At 37.8% G+C, this 21,430-nt stretch overlaps 1 protein-coding gene across 2 annotated transcripts in view; it reads left to right on the top strand.

Annotated features, from left to right (window-relative positions):
* CDH7 (cadherin 7) overlaps positions 1 to 21,430 on the top strand; it is a 130,344-nt gene that overhangs the window by 84,224 nt on the left and 24,690 nt on the right. For both annotated transcript variants that reach the window (XM_082355190.1, XM_082355191.1), the window contains exon 7: positions 2,633 to 2,886. In XM_082355190.1, coding sequence (XP_082211316.1) covers positions 2,633 to 2,886 — 254 coding nt within the window. The remainder of the gene's footprint in view (positions 1 to 2,632; positions 2,887 to 21,430) is intronic.

Genomic DNA, 21,430 nt, shown 5'->3' with positions numbered 1-21,430 from the left:
GATCCCTGGCTTGGGAAGATCCCACATGCCGCGGAGCAACTAAGCCCGTGCGCCAAAACTACTGAGCCTGCGCTCCAGAGCCCGCGAACCACAACTACCAAAGCCCACGCGCCTAGAGCCCATGCTCCGCAACAAGAGAAGCCACCGCGATGAGAAGCCCGCGCACTGCACCAAAAAGTAGCCCCCGCTCGCCGCAACTAGAGAAAGCCTGCGTGCAGCAACGAAGACTCAACACAGCCAAAAAAAAATTAATTAAATTTTTTTTAAAAGTTGTGGTTTTGAGTCAATTGAAAAGGAGATGGTAAACAGGGTGTTGTTTTGTTTTTTTTTACATAGTCTATCTTACATAGACACATAATATATAAAAGTAATATTTCTCTCCTAATTTATCAGTTTTATAAATATTATAAGAACAAACTGAGGGGATTCCCTGGAGGTCCAGTGGTTAGGACTCCACACTTCCACTGCCGAGGGCACGGGTTCAATCCCTGGTCGGGGAACTAAGATCCTGCAAGGTGCATGGCGTGGCCAAAAAATAAAAATAAAAAAGACTACAGACTGAATATGTTCATATTCACGCTATGTGTGTCTTAAGAAAATGCATTTAGGTAAATAAGAATGCTTTGTTTTATTTTTAGCAGAACCCAAATTAAATATTGGATTACATGTATAGGCCCCAGAAAATTATAACGAAGAGGTCAAGTTTCTTAGAAGAGGATTTGCAGCACAATTACTTGAAGAGCCTTTTCAAAATACATAGGCTTGTGACTCATCCTGGGTCTGCTGAATCAGAATCTTCTTGGAAGGAGCCAGGAATGTGTTAGAAAATTCCCCTGAGTGGTTCTGATTCTTACCTTTGGTTGAAGACCATTGGGGTAGAAATATTTTTAGATAATAGACAAAAAAAGGTAGCCTCATAAAAATATCACTGAATTTATTAATAAGGTGCTTTTTATGGCGCTGTGTACCACGTGCCCCAGAATTTTCATGTGAGACCTCAGATAAGAATTAAAACTTGGTTTTCCCACAGTAATTATATGAAGTTTTTTATAGTCAAGAAAAACAATATACCTGGTTCTTTCTTCCTCTACCTCCCACTTCAGTCATCTGGATTCTCTGGGGCAAAGGTGTAGTTCCGTTTTGAGGCTCTTGAGGCCTGGATAGCTACATTCTAGCTTTTCCTAATTCATTAAGAATTTATTGAGTTCTTTCAATGTACCAAATTCAGAACAGGCAATTCTGGGAATGCTAGTACTGAACAAAACAGTTTGGAGCTTACAATCTACTAGATGAGACAGCTGTCAAGCAGATAAACATTTGAGTAAAGCGCTCTCTGGCCTAGATATTGTGAATCTGTTTTGAGTATTGGTTTATATATTTTTCATATAAAAAAAAAAGAGATGAGCCATGGAATCTCTTCATGTCCTATTTATGTGGAAACACACAACACACATATAGTATATATTTTTATATTTTATATATATGTGTTGTTATATTTTATATAAGTGGTATGTACATTTTGTCATATATATTGCATATATAGCATACATATGCCCATACACACGATGGATGAATTTAGATTACAGTTCTCAGCAGTACATTTTAGCCCATTTTTCCTAATGCTTTTTTATTAAATAACACTTAAAAATGACAAGTAAATTATGCTTTATATGTGCTAGTATTTCTATTGGTTTCTTTCTAAAGTTTTTGTTTTTATATCATTAAATGTAACAAATATTTTGGGACAGTTTTTTAGTGGTGAGATTGAGATTGAAAGTCACAACAAGCTGGGACTCTCTGTACCCCTTGAAGAAAGAGAAGCATGTGATTGTCACAGACAAGTTCTACCTGTTGGGCATAGAATTCTTTTTTTTCACAGATGGTGCTTCATTAGTACAACATTTAATTGCCCTTACAATTTTTTAAGCTACCATATGGTTTGACTTGGGTCACTGTTTTTGAGAAAAGTGTTAGCATGTTAATCCTGTTGAAAAGTTGCAGAATGGTGATTCTAGAATATAACTGTCAACCCTCTAATACAAATAGAGACAGAGAGAGAGACAGTGTATACTGACGGTGGAATACTGAAGAGAGAAACAGTGGGTGCTTCATCAAGAAGAACCAGCTATGTGTTCAGGCTGTATAACCTCGATATGCCACCTCTTCTGCTACAGCTGCATTTGGAACACTTGAAAGTTAAGGATTGTAAAGGAGTCCCCCAAATCAATGAAAATGACCTTGTAAATGAGAAATTCAATGGAAAGTTATATTTTTCTTCCTTTTTAATGTGCACCCCTGGATACTGCAGTTAAATTACATGCTTGAAGAATACTACCTTGAGGTCCTCTTGGAAGAGATTTTAAAATCATATCAGTTGTCATTCAAATAATGTTCTGAAGACCTGTATTTGCCCATGCAGCGTATGGCGGCAGAGCGGATTAAGTTAGCTCAAATGTACTTACGTTGTCTATGAGCCAGAAAGCAGCAAGGATTCTGACTGGCATTATTATTTATTACTTTTGAATGCTGATGGTGCATTTTCCTTACGGAGTACATACTATGCTTATTGACGTGCATGAATGAAAGGCTCTGCTTTGCCTTAATTTAATTTTCCTAACAACTTTCTTTATAGGACCTGGATTTTGAAGCCAAAACAAGTTACACGCTACGGATAGAAGCTGCAAACAGAGATGCCGACCCTCGCTTTCTAAGCTTGGGACCGTTCAGCGACACGACAACCGTGAAGATAATTGTGGAAGACGTGGACGAGCCCCCTGTATTTTCCTCACCCCTGTACCCCATGGAGGTGTCGGAAGCTACCCAAGTTGGGAATATCATTGGGACCGTAGCAGCTCACGACCCAGATTCTTCCAACAGCCCTGTGAGGTAAGAGCTCATTGCTCTCCTTTTCTGTAATTTTGCAACAATGTGCCTTTATTCACAACTCATGTCTCTGCGTTATGATGCTTTGGGGTCATAGCTAACAAAAACCAGTTTTGTATACGTATTGAGCCATAGCTGCAGAAGTGAAACAACATCAGAACAATGCAACATTTTAGTAATTCGAAAATGTGTCACCTGATTATCCAAGGCCATTATTGTGTGGCAGTATCTTTAGGCACCATTGTCATCCACAAGCAGAGCTGATGTGCCTATTCAGCCAGTTATCCTGAGCTCTATCAACACAAACTGTGTTCAGAGAGAAAGTGATGCATGTCCTTGTTGTAGGATAAATGCAGATGTTAGAAAACTAATTTTATAAACAATTTAAATTAGGGGTTAATTTTTCAACAAATCCTTTTTTATATTGGTCTATATGGAGAGTATATGTTTGTTAGTTTATTAATTCCACTTATAAAAATAATACCGTATCTATATATAAGGACTATTTAAAAATGTCCTTTCAATAGTCCTGTAGAGAGAGTAGACACATTCTTATAACCAACTCTGTAGGACTAACAGAATGATGATATGTAAGCGTTTCAAAATATCACAACATTCCAGTTCACACTTTTTACTATAGTTTTACAGTCTGAGAGCTACATGCATGTTTTTGTATATACATGTATTTGTGTGTGTGCATATGATAAAGCACGTCTTTTTAAGTAAATATTTAATAATATTTAAATGAGTGTATAGAACATACCAGAAATTACATTGTATTTCATGTCTTGATTTGGGTTCGTAAGTAATATTTTTCAATGTCATGGTTTGGATTTTGATTACAAAAGCTAACAACAGATTTAACTTTTAGATTTAACTGATATTTAATGATGCTAAGTGCTTTTGAGCTAACTTCTGAACTAAGTCTGGACATTGCTTACAGAGTATCAAGAAAAATATCTATACATTAGACAATGACTTTTAGTTAAGAAGAGCTCATAATCTTTTTTCCTCCTAAAGTAATAAGCTGATTTAGGCTTATTACTTATATAAATAAATTATTACACACATTTAATAATATTAAATATCATTTTATTATTTATATGTAAATAATAATCATATATATGTGTGTGCATATGTAATTAGCACTCTCCTTTCCTTCTCTTTTGTTTGACAGTAATATCATAGCCTAGTAAAGAATTGGTATAAACCAATTTTTATTCCAAAAATGAAGTCATACTCATTGCTTCTCTGTCTTTATAACAAATTCAGGCTATATGGAGGCTATCTTACTCTTAATGCAGTGGTCATAAACCATTTCTAAGAATGTAACCTTCTGTGCACTAGAATATCTGTGAGATGTACTCAGATGGAATAAGCCTTCGCGTCCTCCCTGTAATAGCCCAGGCTTCACTGTGAAACAGCTCCCTGACTTAAGCTCAGCTCCATCTACTGAGTCCTATTGATGTGCACAAATCTGAATTTGGGTTTTGTTATAGCATTGCAACTCTAGTGACATACTTGTCTCCTTCCCCCCATGAACAACCAACCACAGTACAATCGTAGTCATAGATCAGCCACTCAGGGTAGTCTGACTTCTGCTTAAATCACTTAATTTACTGGGGAGAAAGAGAGAATGCTTTCATGAAATTGAGGATCTGGAAAAATAAAGAGACACACTAATATGTATCATAATTCAGTACTTCAGTGAGTGAGAGGATTTAAGAAAATTTTGATTTATTGTATTGATATTTTAATCTTATTTTTAAATTCTTTTCTTGACCCATTTCCTTGTGTATTATCCTGTTAAAGCCTTTCAAGTGTAAATATCTCACTTTTAATAATATTTTACTTGGAAAAAATGCAATGTTATATAATAACTTGGGGAAGGAGAAGGGAGAGTAGGACCAAGTGGGTAGTGACTTGAGCTAGAGGTGAAGTGAGTTCTGTGTCTGCTCCCTGAAGCACAGAGATAGAAAGGGCCAAAGGCTGCATTCTGCTGATCTTGGAGGTGAAGATCTCTGTGACTTCCATCAATGAAAGAGCAGCTGGCCAGCGCTGTATTTTTACCTCATTTTTATTTTCTTAAAACTAATCAAGGTGACCTTGAAAGTTCAGGTTAGTACCTCTTACATCCTTTTCTAATCTCTAAGTTGCACAAATAGGGAGAGATTTTGTTCAGAGTGAACTGAAATGTTATGTTGTGTGTATATGAATATTTCTTTTGCTTTTGTAAAATGAATTTCTTGACTTAGACTTAATGCTTGTATTCTTGCAACATTTCTTTGCCTTGCACTATTTTTCATAAGGTCAGAACAATCACTCATAGCTTACTTGTTTCTGAATTTGTCTCTCACATATTTCTCTTTTCCTATCCATTTATGATCTCTTATAAGAGGCCAGCCTCCTCGTTGTGTAGTTTGGTGAGTTGATGGATACTCCTAGCAGTAACATTCTCTAGAAGACTGGTTCTCTTCCCAGCACTGCTGTTTTCTGAGTATCCTAGGGCATGTCACTTAGCCTCCTAAGTTTCCATATAACCCAGTAAAGAGGAAAACTAACACTTAATCCCTGCTTTGTCCCAAGATTTTCGAAGATTAAGTGAGAAACGGAAAATAACTGATGCTTTTAAACTGTCAATCATGACTAAACTATTAGGATGTACTATCATTGTACATCGCTATTATTATACTTTATTGTTTTCATGGCATTTTTATTTCAAGGTCAATAAAGTCAATGAAGAGAGACATATTTTACAAGCAACTGTATTGGCAATCTGTATTGAACGTTGGTTTGTATTCACATATTTTCCAGTATGTAGAAAATATTACATAGTCGTTTAATGGACATAAACATGTATTTGCATTGGGCACTCAAGTAACTATCAAAATGTAAGCCCTCTTCAACAGAGGCCAGTGGAGGAGTAGATCACACAGTCTGCCGAGGTCCTAGGAAAAGTGAATCTCCCGGCTGAGATGGAAGCTGAAGACTCTTACAGTGTGAGCTTTGTGCTTCTGCACCTTTAGGAATATCGTAGTTCTTAGAGGAATGGAAAAAGCAGTATTTGTTTCATCGTAATTGTTTAAAATTAGGCCAATAGTATTTGAATTGTAAAAGAGTACAGGAGGGTGGATAATTACTGTTTGAATTCATTGACATTCTTTGTAGTGTAATACTGAAATCTAGCATATGCCATTTACATTGGGAATATTTTCTGATATATGGGGCAAGAGATTAGAATTCTAGAAAGAAATACATGTACTTGCCTCCAGCAAGGTAAATTGAGATCTTCTTCCCATATGAGCCATGCCTTGCCTAGTTTTTTTTTTTTTTTTTTTTTTTTTTTTACCTATTCCATCATTGTACCAACCAAAAGCTCTTTGCATCTGCCCTTTCCTTAAAAGAAGATGAGGGCATCTACATTACTGTTGGAACCTTACCATTTGGTTCCATTTGACTGTTTAGAAGTATAGTAAAAGTAGATTGAGAGATTAAATGAACCCGGAGCCCAGTGGCTGGCCAGAATATAACACCTTTGTCAATTGGTATGTCTTGTTACAGCTTGCCCGCTATCCAGAGGGCTTACCTGGCCCACCATTTCATGTACACTTTGCCTTCCTCTTTCCTGATATGAAAACTAGAAGCCAAAGCTGGAAATTAGGTAATACTTGAGATTACGTAGGAAAAAAAGAGATTTTTTTTGAAAGCAAAAGTGGGTAATTGAGGGCCAGCATGTTTCTGGCTTTTTATTTTTTATGTAGTTGCCTACCATTTCATGTAAATTTTGGCCCCAGCTACCAAATATCAGGCTCGCTCTATTGAACTTGGAAGGACAGATTGTGTTCTGCTGATTCTGATCATTTTTCTGAATAGTAAAAGCTTCGCTTCTGTGTTTCTCATCAGTAAGATGGTAAAAGCTATAAGAACAGCCTAGTGTTCAGAGGACTATTATTTCTTCATGTCAGCATCCATAAGACTGATCAGTGGATCAACAGACATTGATTAAGAACCTGCTTTGTGCACGACACTGGGAAAATACAGGAAAAGCAAAGATGAATAAAACATTTCCCCTCACCTCAAGGAACTGACAGTCTGGCTGAAGAAATAAGATTCCATAATAGTTAAACAATACAAGGGGAAAAAGTGCCAGCTCTGTCAGAGGGCAAATTGTGAGATGAATACTCATCACTCCAAGGTCATTGGACATGAGATTTCATTTGAAGGAGTGTAAGTGTAAGCTGGACCTTGAGGGATGGCAGGATTTGGACAAGCCAAAAAATTACGTAAGCTCTGTTTATGTTTTATGTAGTTACATCCTAAGAGTCTCGTGCTGTATTATGCAATCAGCACATTTATTTCTGTAGGCAGCACAGCAAGCCCAAAGTCCCTATGCTTAAAACAGCCAAGGAATTGAAACACATTATTACAAATAAGATCAGGTTTGAAGAAGGGTGATTAAGAAGTAATGGAGATCATTTCCAGCATTTCTAACAATCCACATACAGAGCTAGAGTTGTATTTATGTTCAAGGATACAAGGATGATAAAAATATTTACCTGCAGGCTCTTTTGGCATTCCTGGTGTGGTATGTCCTCAGAAAAAAGGTGATAAAATAGTATCGGATATTACATTATGTAGTGTGACTAGTCTGAGCACACGTGGGGTGTTTGAATAATTCAGTGTGTGCTTTAAGTGGCTTGTATACATGCATGTATTTGTACATATTATTTTAATCTAAATTATGTGAATATCTCACAGAATTAAAGGGAAGGTTGAACAGCCAGTCTTCAGAAAAGAGAGGAGGAAGGTTTCTCTGTAAATACCAGTAGCAAGAGTGAGCTGACAGTCTCTTCTGAACGTGGCAGTGGATGCACCACTGGCAACTTTTTTTCCCTCATGGCTCTGTTTAAGGTTCACATTTCTTGGAAAGTTTTTTTTGTCCTGTCTTAGGACATGTGTCCATCTCTTACCCAGGAAGTTCTGGGCATTTTCATGGTGAGCCCCATCAGGATTGCATGAGATTGGGAAGGTTGAAATCTACAAGGGAAAATTGAGTTGCCATTATCAGAAGAAGGGGATGAGGCTGCAAACAGTGGCACCACTAAGTACTGAACTCAGTAGCTTATTTTGAAGTAATTTATTTCTCATTAAAGCCCTATAAGGCAAGCGTTAACATTCCCCTGTTATAAATAAACATGACTCTAGTTAGAAAATGTGGTTCTAGGATTTTAGCAAGTTCGGGATCAAAACCTGTACACCGCTCGTAGCAACACACACACGCGCACGCACGCGCGCACACGTGCGTAAATTTCTTAAGCGATTAAGGTTTCAACTCAAATGATTCAGTTATTTCTATTGATCAGATTTGTCGGTGTTCATTACGTTATCTTTTCCATATAGGGAGTAACATTTGTGTTCGTGTAGCCCACTCACCTTCATACTCTATTTGTGAATATCAACATGCACATCCATAGGGTGATACGAATACTACTTGTGAATACGGAGAGGGCCATTTTAGTCGATCTTCACAGCTTATTGAACAGCGGCGCTGGTAACTACAGGCATCTATTAGGGGATTGATTTTGTTTCAGATGCACAGAACACTGAGGATATTCAGGTGTATTAGATGCGGCCCCAACCCACTTGTTATCTAGCTGGAGGAGAGATCTTAGGCGAAAACTTATAAAGAATCCAATGTGAAATCTGGAAATGAGAAATCATCTTGTAAAATTTTCTCATTTTGCAGATGAAGAAACAGAAGGGTACAAATGGCGAATGAAAAGCCCAAATTAGTACGGTAGGTTTGCTGCAGGATTGTGGCTGTAAATATTGCCCAGTCTGTGGTTCGTGGTGGTGCGGCACAGAGAGCTTGTAGTGAAGGCCATGGGCCCTGTATACTGCAGGCTCTCTTAAAAAGGCTCGATTTCTGAAGTAACTGGGAAGGCTTGGTGCCTTACCAAGGCAGAGGATTGTCTTTAAGGAGTAGTAGGACTACAGGGATTGGAAGGAGGGAAAATAGGAGTAAAGAAGGGCCAACGTGAGGAGAGGCACCTCAGTGGAGATACACACCATATTGTCATTTAGTCAATTAATACATCAGTGTAACTGTCTTAGAGTTTTAGATAGAGCAGTGGAAAAACAAAATGAAAAGAGGCTGAATTCTAGAGTGGTAGGTAGTAGAGACTAAAAGCTCATCTATGTGCGATGTGATATATACTGGAAAGATGGTTCAGACAGACACGGTTCTGAATCCTGGTTCCATCAACAACCAGCTGTGAGACTTTAAAGTCCAATACTGAAATACAGCAATAATGGTACCTGCTTGCCTTAGTTAGAAATTGTGCTTGGCTGGCTGAAACAAAGCTTAACGCTAATGACTTACCAATGAGAAGTCTGGAGCCAGGCAAAGACTGACAATTTGGCAGGATAATGTCACCAAGGGCTTGGCTTCTTATGTCAGGCACTCATCACCTCATATTTACAAGGTGACTTTTGGGTTGCTCTCCATTGTGTTCATGTCCCACATGAGATAGAGGGGAAGGGGCAGAAATCAAATGCCAGCTGAATTAGCAACTCTCTCCTATCCTTGAGGGAGTTTTTCAATGATGTTCAACACAACTTTCTTTTGCATCTCATTTGTTAAACCTTAGCTATAAGGACACTGCATCTACAGGGAGGCTAGCAAGTGTAGTTTTTCAGCTGGACACATGGTTGCCTCCAACAAAAGCAGGGATCTATTAATAAGAACTAAGGGCAAGTGGATATTAGGTGCGCAAGTAAAAGTCTCAGTCACACATGACCTTACATAGCTGTTTGAGGATTAGGAAAAAAATGTATATGTTCTACATTCTCAGTATATTTAGAGGGAGGGACAGGTTGATGAATCTGCTTTCGGATATTCTGAGCTTTAGTTGAAGATGTTGCCGGTATCTGGAGTAGTTTAGGAAATCTCAGAAGAAGGATTGAGGCTGGTTATTGAGATTTGGAGGTGTCTGCATAATACATGGAGAGGGCAGAAGCTTTAACTGCTAGTGCTGCAAAAATATGGAAGCGATCTCTTTCATTGGTCACTCCAACATACAGTGAAAGAGGTCAAGTATTTTAGGCTGTAATTTATAGAAACTAGAGGGATCGTTGTGAGTGTGCACACCACTAACTGCAGCACAAGCTGCTTTAAAGATAACTTTGGGTCATGATTAGAGAAACACCAGTCCTTTTCTTTCCTGTTCAGCCTCTAATTGATTCAGGCAACTGTATTTCTCTGTCCTTAAGCCAGTAGATCCGGAGCTGCAAAGAGTGTTCTTCTCCCAGCTTCTTCAGAACCCTCTCTCTCTTTTGGCTCACTCAGCCCTCCCAGATTCTAATTCAGAGACAATTTCCCCTGCTCACTCTAAAAAGTGCCCATATTTTTTTTTTTTTTAGTTCTTTTGTTTGTTTGTTTTTTTATACTGCAGGTTCTTATTAGTCATCAGTTTTATACACATCAGTGTATACATGTCAATCCCAATCACCCAATTCAGCACACCACCATCCCCACCCCACCGCAGTTTTCCCCCCTTGGTGTCCATATGTCTGTTCTCTACGTCTGTGTCTCAACTTCTGCCCTGCAAACCGGCTCATCTGTACCATTTTTCTAGGTTCCACATACATGCGTTAATATACGATATTTGTTTTTCTCTTTCTGACTTACTTCACTCTGTATGACAGTCTCTAGATCCATCCACGTCTCAACAAATGACTCAATTTCGTTCCTTTTTATGGCTGAATAATATTCCATTGTATATATGTACCACAACTTCTTTATCCATTCGTCTGTCGATGGGCATTTAGGTTGCTTCCATGACCTGGCTATTGTAAATAGTGCTGCAATGAACATTGGGGTGCACGTGTCTTTTTGAATTATGGTTTTCTCTGGGTATACGCCCAGTAGTGGGATTGCTGGATCATATGGTAAATCTATTTTTAGTATTTTAAGGAACCTCCATACTGTTCTCCATAGTGGCTGTATCAATTTACATTCCCACCAACAGTGCAAGAGGGTTCCCTTTTCTCCACCCCCTCTCCAGCATTTGTTGTTTGTAGATTTTCTGATGATGCCCATTCTAACTGGTGTGAGGTGATACCTCATTGTAGTTTTGATTTGCATTTCTCTAATAATTAGTGATGTTGAGCATCTTTTCATGTTCTTCTTGGCCATCTGTATGTCTTCTTTGGAGAAATGTCTATTTAGGTCTTCTGCCCATTTTTGGATTGGGTTGTTTGTTTCTTTAATATTGAGCTGAATGAGCTGTTTATATATTTTGGAGATTAATCCTTTGTCCGTTGATTCGTTTGCAAATAATTTCTCCCAGTCTGAGGGCTGTCTTTTCAACTTGTTTATCATTTCCTTTGCTGTGCAAAAGCTTTGAAGTTTCATTAGGTCCCATTTGTTTATTTTTGCTTTTATTTCCATTACTCTAGGAGGTGGATCAAAAAAGATCTTGCTGTGATTTATGTCAAAGAGTGCTCTTCCTATGTTTTCCTCTAAGAGTTTTATAGTGTCCAGTCTTACATTTAGGTCTCTAATCCCTTTTGAGTTTATTTTTGTGTATGGTGTTAGGGAGTGTTCTAATTTCATTCTTTTACATGTAGCTGTCCAGTTTTCCCAGCACCACTTATTGAAGAGACTGTCTTTTCTCCATTGTATATCCTTGCCTCCTTTGTCATAGATTAGTTGACCATAGGTGCGTGGGTTTATCTCTGGGCTTTCTATCTTGTTCCATTGATCTATGTTTCTGTTTTTGTGTCAGTACCATATTGTCTTGATTACTGTAGCTTTGTATTATAGTCTGAAGTCAGGGAGTCTGATTCCTCCAGCTCCGTTTTTTTCCCTCAAGACTGCTTTGGCTATTCGGGGTCTTTTGTGTCTCCATACAAATTTTAAGATTTTTTGTTCTAGTTCTGTAAAAAATGCCATTGGTAATTTGATAGGGATTGCATTGAATCTGTAGATTGCTTGGGTAGTATAGTCATTTTCACAATATTGATTCTTCCAATCCAAGAACGTGGTATATCTCTCCATCTGTTGGTATCATCTTTAATTTCTTTCATCAGTGTCTTATAGTTTTCTGCATACAGGTCTTTTGTCTCCCTAGGTAGGTTTATTCCTAGGTATTTTATTCTTTTTTTTGCAAAGGTAAATGGGAGTGTTTCCGTAATTTCTCTTTCAGATTTTTCATCATTAGTGTATAGGAATGCAAGAGATTTCTGTGCATTAATTTTGTATCCTGCTACTTTACCAAATTCATTGATTTAGCTCTAGCAGTTTTCTGGTGGCAGTTTTAGGATTCTCTATGTATAGTATCATGTCATCTGCAAACAGTGACAGTTTTCCTTCTTCTTTTCCAATTTGTATTCCTTTTATTTCTTTTTCTTCTCTGATTGCCGTGGCTAGGACTTCCAAAACTATGTTGAATAATAGTGGTGAGAGTGGACATCCTTTCTCTTGTTCCTGATCTTAGAGGAAATGCTTTCAGTTTTTCACCATTGAGAATGATGTTTGCTGTGGGTTTGTCGTATATGGCCTTTATTATGTTGAGGTAGGTTCCCTCTATGCCCACTTTCTGGAGAGTTTTTATCATAAATGGGTGTTGAACTTTGTCAAAAGCTTTTTCTGCATCTGTTGAGATGATCATATGGTTTTTCTCCTTCAATTTGTTAATATGGTATATCACATTGATTGATTTGTGTATATTGAAGAATCCTTGCATCCCTGGGATAAATCCCACTTGATCATGGTGTATGATCCTTTTAATGTGCTGTTGGATTCTGTTTGCTAGTATTTTGTTGAGGATTTTTGCATCTGTATTCATCAGTGATATTGGTCTGTAATTTTCTTTTTTTGTAGTATCTTTGTCTGGTTTTGGTATCAGGGTGATGGTGGCCTCACAGAATGAGTTTGGGAGTGTTCCTTCCTCTGCAATTTTTTGGAAGAGTTTGAGAAGGATGGGTGTTAGCTCTTCTCTAAATGTTTGATAGAATTCACCTGTGAAGCCATCTGGTCCTGGACTTTTGTTTGTTGGAAGATTTTTTTTTTTTTTAATATTAGCACCATTTTAATTTATTTATTTTTGGCTGTATTGGGTCTTCATTTCTGTGTGAGGGCTTTCTCTAGTTGTGGCAAGCGGGGGCCACTCTTCATTGCGGTGCGCGGGCCTCTCACTGTCGTGGCCTCTCTTGTTGCGGAGCACAGGCTCCAGACGCGCAGGCTCAGTAATTGTGGCCCATGGGCCCAGTTGCTCCATGGCATGTGGGATCCTCCCAGACCAGGGCTCAAACCCGTGTCCCCTGCACCGGCAGGCAGATTCTCAACCACTGCACCACCAGGGAAGCCCCCTGTTGGAAGATTTTTAATCACAGTTTCAATTTCATTACTTGTGATTGGTCTGTTTGTATTTTATATTTCTTCCTGGTTCAGTCTTGGAAGGTTATACCTTTCTAAGAATTTGTCCATTTCTTCCAGGTTGTCCATTTTATTGGCATAGAGTTGCTTGTCGTAGTCTCTTTGGTTGCTTTCTATTTCTGTGGTGTATGTTGTAACTTCTCCTTTTTCATTTCTAATTTTATTGATTTGAGTCCTCTCCCTCTTTTTCGTGATGAATCTGGCTAATGGTTTATCAAGTTTGTTTATCTTCTCAAAGAACCAGCTTTTACTTTTATTGATCTTTGCTGTTGTTTTCTTTGTTTCTATTTCATTTATTTCTGCTCTGATCTTTATGATTTCTTTCCTTCTGCTAACTTTGGGTTTTGTTTGTTCTTCTTTCTCTAGTTTCTTTAGGTGTAAGGTTAGATTGTTTACTTGAGATTTTTCTTGTTTCTTGAGGTAGGCTTGTGTAGCTATAAACTTCCCTCTTAGAACTGCTATTGCTGCATCCCATAGGTTTTGGATCGTCGTGTTTTCATTGTCTTTTGTCTCTAGGTATTTTTTGATTTCCTCTTTGATTTCTTCAGTGATCTCTTGGTTATTTAGTAACATATTGTTTAGCCTTCATGTGTTTGTGTTTTTTACATTTTTTTCCCTGTAATTCAATTCTAATCTCATAGTGTTGTGGTCAGAAAAGATGCTTGATATGATTTCAATTTTCTTAAATTTAGTGAGGCTTGATTTGTGACCCAAGATGTGATCTATCCTGGAGGATGCTCCGTGTACACTTGAGAAGAAAGTGTAATCTGCCGTTTTTGGATGGAATGTCCTATAAATATCAATTAAATCTATCTGGTCCATTGTGTCATTTAAAGCTTGTGTTTCCTTATTTATTTTCATTTTGGATGATCTGTCCATTGGTGTAAGTGAGGTGTTAAAGTCCCCCACTATTATTGTGTTACTTTCAGTTTCCTCTTTTATAGCTGTTAGCAGTTGCCTTATGTATTGGGGTACTCCTATGTTGGGTGCATACATATTTATAATTGTTATATCTTCTTCTTGCATTGATCCCTTGATCATTATGTAGTGTCCTTCCTTGTCTCTTGTAGCATTCTTTATTTTTAAGTCTATTTTATCTGATATGAGTATAGCTACTCCAGCTTTCTTTTGATTTCCATTTGCATGGAATATCTTTTTCCATCCCCTCACTTTCAGTCTGTATGTGTCCCTAGGTCTAAAGTGGGTCTCTTGTAGACAGCATATAGATGGGTCTTGTTTTTGTATCCATTCAGCAAGCCTTTGTCTTTTGGTTGGAGCATTTAATCCATTCACGTTTAAGGTAATTATCGATATGTATGTTCCTATGACCATTTTCTTAATTGTTTTGGGTTTGTTTTTGTAGGTCCTTTTCTTCTCTTGTGTTTCCCACTTAGAGAAGTTCCTTTAGCATTTATTGTAGAGCTGGTTTGGTGGTGCTGAATTCTCTTAGCTTTTGCTTGTCTGTAAAGCTTTTGATTTCTCCACCAAATCTGAATGACATCCTTACTGGGTAGAGTAATCCTGGTTGTAGGTTCTTCCCTTTCATCACTTTAAGTATAGCATGCCGTTCCCTTCTGGCTTGTAGAGTTTCTGCTGAGAAATCAGCTGTTAACTTTATGGGAGTTCCCTTGTATGTTATTTGTCGTTTTTCCCTTGCTGCTTTCAGTAATTTTTCTTTGTCTTTAATTTTTGCCAATTTGATTACTGTGTCTCTCGGTGTGTTTCTCCTTGGCTTTATCCTGTATGGGACTCTCTGCGCTTCCTGGACTTGGGTGGCTATTTCCTTTCCCATGTTAGGGAAGTTTTCGACTATAATCTCTTCAAATATTTTCTCTGGTCCTTTCTCTCTCTCTTCTCCTTCTGGGACCCCTATAATGCGAATGTTGTTGCGTTTAATGTTGTCCCAGAGGTCTCTTAGGCTGTCTTCATTTCTTTTCATTCTTTTTTCTTTATTCTGTTCTGCAGCAGTGAATTCCACCATTCTGTCTTCCAGGTCACTTATCTGTTCTTCTGCCTCAGTTATTCTGCTATTGATTCCTTCTAGTGTAGTTTTCATTTCAGTTATTGTATTGTTCATCTCTGTTTGTTCTTTAATTCTTCTAGGTCTTTGTTAAACATTTCTTGCATCTTCTCGATCTTTGCCTCCAGTCTTATTCTGAGGTCCTGGATCATCTTCACTATCATTATTCTGAATTCTTTTTCTGGAAGGTTGCCTATCTCCACTTCATTTAGTTGTTTTTTTGGGGGTTTTATCTTGTTCCTTCATCTGGTATATAGCCCTCTGCCTTTTCATCTTGTCTATCTTTCTGTGAATGTGGTTTTTGTTCCACAGGCTGCAGGACTGTAGTTCTTGTTTCTGCTGTCTGCCCTCTGGTGGATGAGGCTATCTAAGAGGCTTGTGCAGGTTTCCTGATGGGAGGGACTGGTGTTGGGTAGAGCTGGCTGTTGCTGTGGTGGTCAGAGCTTAGTAAAACTTTAATCCACTTGACTGTAGATGGGTGGGGCTGGGTTCCCTCCCTGTTGATTGTTTTGCCTGAGGCAACCCAACACTGGAGCCTACCTGGGCTCTTTGGTGGGGCTAATGACAGACTCTGGGAGGTCTCACGCCAAGGAGCACTTCCCAGAACTTCTGCTGCCAGTGTCCTTGTCCCCACAGTGAAACAGAGCCACCCCCCGCCTCTGCAGGAGACCCTCCAACACTAGCAGGTAGGTCTGGTTCAGTCTCCCCCGGGATCACTGCTCCTTCTCCTGGGTCCCAATGTGCATGCTATTTTGTGTGCGCCCTCCAAGAGTGGGGTCTCTGTTTCCCCCAGTTCTGTCGAAGTCCTGCAATCAATTCCCACTAGGCTTCAAAGTCTGATTCTCTATGAATTCCTCCTCCCGTTGCCAGAACCCCAGGTTGGGAAGCCTGACGTGGGGCTCAGAACCTTCACTCCAGTGGGTGGACTTCTGTGGTATAAGTGTTTGCCAGTCTATGAGTCACCCACCCACCAGTTATGGGATTTGATTTTTCTCTGATTGCGCCCCTCCTACCATCTCACTGTGGCTTCTCCTTTGTCTTTGGATGTGGGGTATCTTTTTTTGGTGAGTTCCAGTGTCTTCCCGTTGATGATTGTCCAGCAGCTAGTTGTGATTCTGGTGTTCTCGCAAGAGGGAGTGAGAGCACGTCCTTCTACTCTGCCATCTTGGTTCCTCTCCCGTATTTTCTTTATTTCTCTTGGTTAAGGATTTTTTTTTTTTTTCCCCTTCAGGTAACTTTATCATTAGCTAATGTGTCACACATAAATTCTTGCTTTTTGCATGTCCAGAGGGGCTGGTAGAAAATAGGGAACCCCTTTAATACTGGGGGTATCTCAAGTCCTTGTGATTAAGAAATATAATAACCACTGTGACTATTTTCCATGGTTTGTCTACTCCTGGGTCCTTGCCCAGGTTTCCACCTCTTCTCAAGATAATTCCTCATTCCCTTCCCACCCCTGTCCCAGTTTCCTTCATTGAGAATAGCAATTTGTTGGTTTTCTCCTAAATACTTATTATAGATTGCTACCTTTCAAAATACTTTGTTTATATACTGTATTTCCTGAGATACAGCGTCACATGCAGGTCCTCCAGATTAATTGCTGAATGTATGAATGAGTGAAAGGGAGACATAAGAATATCAGAATAATTCATGAAATACCAAATACATATATATGAGGCTATTTAGTGAAAGCTAAGTAAGAGTTATAGCTATTTAAAAATATACTGAATTGTGGTATTTCATGTTGTATGTAAGTCAAATCATCATGCTGTAACCGTAAACTTATATAGTGCTGTATGTTGATTATATCACAATAAAACTGGAAGAAAAAAATTTAAAAGAAATAAAAAAGATACACTCAAGTTATAAGTGGAAGCTACAGAGTTTATGATTTAGAAATAATTAATATTTGGATGATAGAAACTTTGGTGTCCATTCTTCTCAAAATTTATAGAAGCATAGGTGATAACTACATCCCCAAAAGATATAGGGGTTTTTCTATGAGGTGAACAGAAGTTGGAGATATTTAACATATTAAATGAATTCTCAAGTTTAATATCCTTTATTCGAATGCTGGGAGTTTTGAGACTATTGATAATAGAGGCAAATGTTTTAGTTATTGACTTTAGCTCAGTGGGGGATTACATGAACTCATTAAGACAGATATATGCCAAGTTCAAGGCCTTTTTGCTTTGTAAGAATCTAAAAGTCTGTTTTTTCCTGAATATACAAACATTACCATAGTAGTTTGAAAAAAATGAACAATTCAGGCTTTTAGTATTGGCTCGATTGATGCATGAGTGCATGGGTATTGAGTTATAATCTTCATGTCATACATTAATATTAATTATTCTATTACCATTGGATTATATATATATCTATATAATATATATACATATAATTAAATAATTATATATGTATAATCGTTGCATACATAGAGAATACGTTAATTCTACGAAATATTGGCATATAATGTTTTGACTAAAGCAACATTTCAGAGGAGAAAATCTAGGTCTTCTATGTAATTGAAAATTAAAGTCTATTTTTAACATTAAATAAACTCATTTCTTGTTTGCATGGCTGTTGTGTGGGAAGTAGACTGTAGACAATAAGAATTGAAGTATGTTGATAAGGAGTAAAATGATGCAAAGTCTAGGCTAAAGTAGGCGGTAGCTTGGAATGATATCTACCGTCAAGTACTATTGACAACTTGGATGCAGAGACAAGAAAGAAAAACAAATCTAGGTTTTTAGTTTGAGTAACCAAGTGACTGGTAGTGTCATTTGCTCAGGTGGAAAGGCGTGAGGGTGGAGGAGGTTTGGGGGTTGGTAGGAGACAACATCAGTCTGGGCATGTTACATTTCAGGGCAGGTTGTGTATTTATGTGGTTCTACTAAGTAAGTAATTCAATATGTAAGTTTGGTTGGCCAAGGAAATTTTATATAAATGTAGGTGTCATCAAAAATATAGAAGTGAATTAAGCTATAGGACTCTGTAAGTTGCAAGGAAAAGTGTTTTTACAAAGAAGAGAAGGGAGTCCGTGGAAAAGGTTTTGGGGGAGTGCGAGTAGTTAAAGACAACAAAGGGGAGGGTAAACCAGCCGAGGTGACTGAAAGGAGCAGAGAGTGAGGTAGGAGAACAACAGGGAATATGTGGTATTAATAAAGGCAGAAGGAGAATGTGTTTTGAGGAGTTGTCAGTGGTCAATTGTGGTAAATTTAAATGAGATAGAAAGTAAGAAAAGAAAAGTGAACAATGGATTTGACAATGTGGAGGCCAACGATGAACCTGACACAAATGGAAGAAATTTGTTTTTTTAAAATAGAAAACACACATGTTTTTGATTCAAATAAAGCTATAGAGATGGAAAAGGATCCAAATCCCAGGAGAAACATTCTTGAGGTCAGCAGATAGGATGGATAGCTCAAGTAGAATAGTTTGATTTTGATTTGAATAAAGACACTTAGCTACAATAAAAGGATGGTAAGTAGAGGGTATGGGGAAACTCAAGATTTATTTTTCCTCTCATATCTCATGTAGCACAGATACTGGAGGTGAGGGTGAGTATATTTTGTACTGCCTTTGCCATTTTCAAACTATTTAATTTTCTTTTCCCTTTCAAACTGTCAACTCTTTTGTAGAATGCATCACCATACTTTACTCAAAATTTTTCATGTTGCTATCAACCATCAAATATATAGTAATCACACTGATTTGTTGAGGATTTTAGTACGCAGATTATTTTATTTCTCCCCACCGTCACTTTTGGCTTCTCACTTTCTTGGTCGTCTTGACTTTAGTCATCTGTTTCTCTGCCTCAGTTTTGTCATAGATTCTTATGAACATACCCTTGGCTTGCTAACTCTCATAGATACACTACTGTTGAAAATCGACTTCAGGTATCTCATTCTCTGTCTGCTACTTCCCACTCCAGCAATTCTGCATCCTGGTAAAGTCCTACCACCAATTGGTGCTACCAGAATCTTCTCGATGTCAATCTGCCTTCCCTTATTTCCTCAGTTCTCTCTTACAAACTTAGAGACCGTGGACCTTCATTATCATCACTCACATGTTGGTACCCTTATCCTCCTAACCCTCCTCTCCTCTCATTGTCCATGACTGGTTAAACCCAACCCTCTCCTTTTTATGCATCTTCAAATACAAAGCAAGACAGACAAACAGGATGACTGGTTTTACATTAAGTCAATGGACATAAATCTCAAAGGGGCAATCCACGATGCTCAGCTATTCCACTATATTCTCCCTAGTATATGCATTTTTGTCTCTTCTAAAGAAAGGAATTCTCTCTCCTCCTCAAACCACCTTTTCCTCTCTGTCTTAGCTGACAACCTTGTCTCCTATGCCATCAAGAAAACAGAAGCCATCAAAAATAACTTTGTAATATTCTCAAATACCTGTTGCTGCACAAAGACAATAATATTTGTTGATCTGTGGTCAGTTTTTTTGTAACATTTTCCTATGCCTTCTCTTTCCTTTTTAAGTTTCTTGCATCTTGTTATATAGCAGACTAGTAGTAGATGATTCTATTTAATAATAGTAGTTGAACTACTATGGAAACAGAGAATACTTTCTGAAATTGGGTGTGTGTTTATCTGTTTGTTCATTTGTGTAATTATTTGTTTTTAAATGAGAGTCCTTATTTCACCCACCTAGAAACACAAGGACATTTGAAGATAGTCATTAATGAGGGAAGGGAGAATTTTGTATATGAATCAAAAAATAGCATAATTGAACAAGAATACGAGTGGTAGTTATTTACTAATATTTAGATAGAGATATTTTGAGAAAAGCCTTTACATGCCAAAATATTTATGTAATTTGAGGCATTCTACTTTTTTTAAAAGTTTTATTTTATATTGGATTATAGTTGATTTACAATGTTGTGTTAGTTTCAGGTGTACAGCAAAGTGATTCAGTTATACATATATCCATTCTTTTTCAGATTCTTTTCCTATATAGGTTATTAAAGAATATTGAGTAGAGTTCCCTGTGCTATACAGTAGGTCCTTGTTGATTATATCGTATATGTTAATCCCAAACTACTAATTTATCTCTCCCCCCACCTTTCCCCTTTGGTAACCATAAGTTTGTTTTCAAAGTCTGTGAGTCTGCTTCTGTTTTGTAAACAAGTTCATTCGTATCACTTTTTTAGATTCCACATATAAGTGATATCATATGATATGTCTTTTTCTGTCTGACTTACTTCACTTAGTATGATAATCTCTAGGTCCATCCATGTTGCTACAAATGGCATTATTTCATTCTTTTTAATGGCTGAGTAATATTTCATTGTATATATATATGTACCACATCTTCTTTATCCATTCATCTGTCGCTGGACATTTAGGCTGCTTCCATGTCTTGGCTATTGTAAATAGTGCTGCAATGAACATTGGGGTGCATGTATCTTTTCAAATTATGGTTTTCTCTGGATATATGCCCAGGAGTGGAATTGTTGGACCATACGATAGTTCTATATTTAGTTTTTTTAAGCAGCCTTAATACTGTTCTCCATAGTGGTTGTACCAATTTACATTCCCACCAACAGTGTAGGAGGGTTCCCTTTTCTCCACATTGAGGGGTTCTGCTTTGAAACATGTCTGTGGAACCCTGGTCAAGGCCCCCGAGTGAGCAATATGAAAACAGAAAGGTTAAGACCAACCTGGTGTTATTAAGACAAAAGATGTTTCTAAGTATATGTGAATGGGTCAGATGTCTACATATGTTTCATTTTAGAGGGACCTCTAATCGTGACCAGGGCTACTAAATCTGATGTGAATGTTTTTTAGGAGCCACAGTTTGGAGTTTATAATGGCATATTCAAATCCACTGTGAAGATAATTATACTATTGTCTTTATTTTGTACTGTTGGACAGAAAAGCAGAGATTACTGACAAGCAGGTTATGAATCAACTGGAACATTGGTGAAGTGTTAAACTAGACATATTTCATGTTAGTATGACAGATCATGGAGTCAGCAGAATTTGGTGATTGCCTGTGCAATTAATGAAATAAATTCAGCAAATTATAATCAAACAAATATTGAAGTGTTTGTTTTTTTAAAT

The sequence above is a fragment of the Balaenoptera borealis genome, assembly GCF_965194805.1.
Source record: "Balaenoptera borealis genome assembly, chromosome: 14".
Classification (NCBI taxonomy): Eukaryota; Metazoa; Chordata; class Mammalia; order Artiodactyla; family Balaenopteridae; genus Balaenoptera; species Balaenoptera borealis.
The sequence above is the reverse complement of the archived record's forward strand: the minus strand, read 5'-3'. Positions and strand labels throughout refer to the sequence as shown.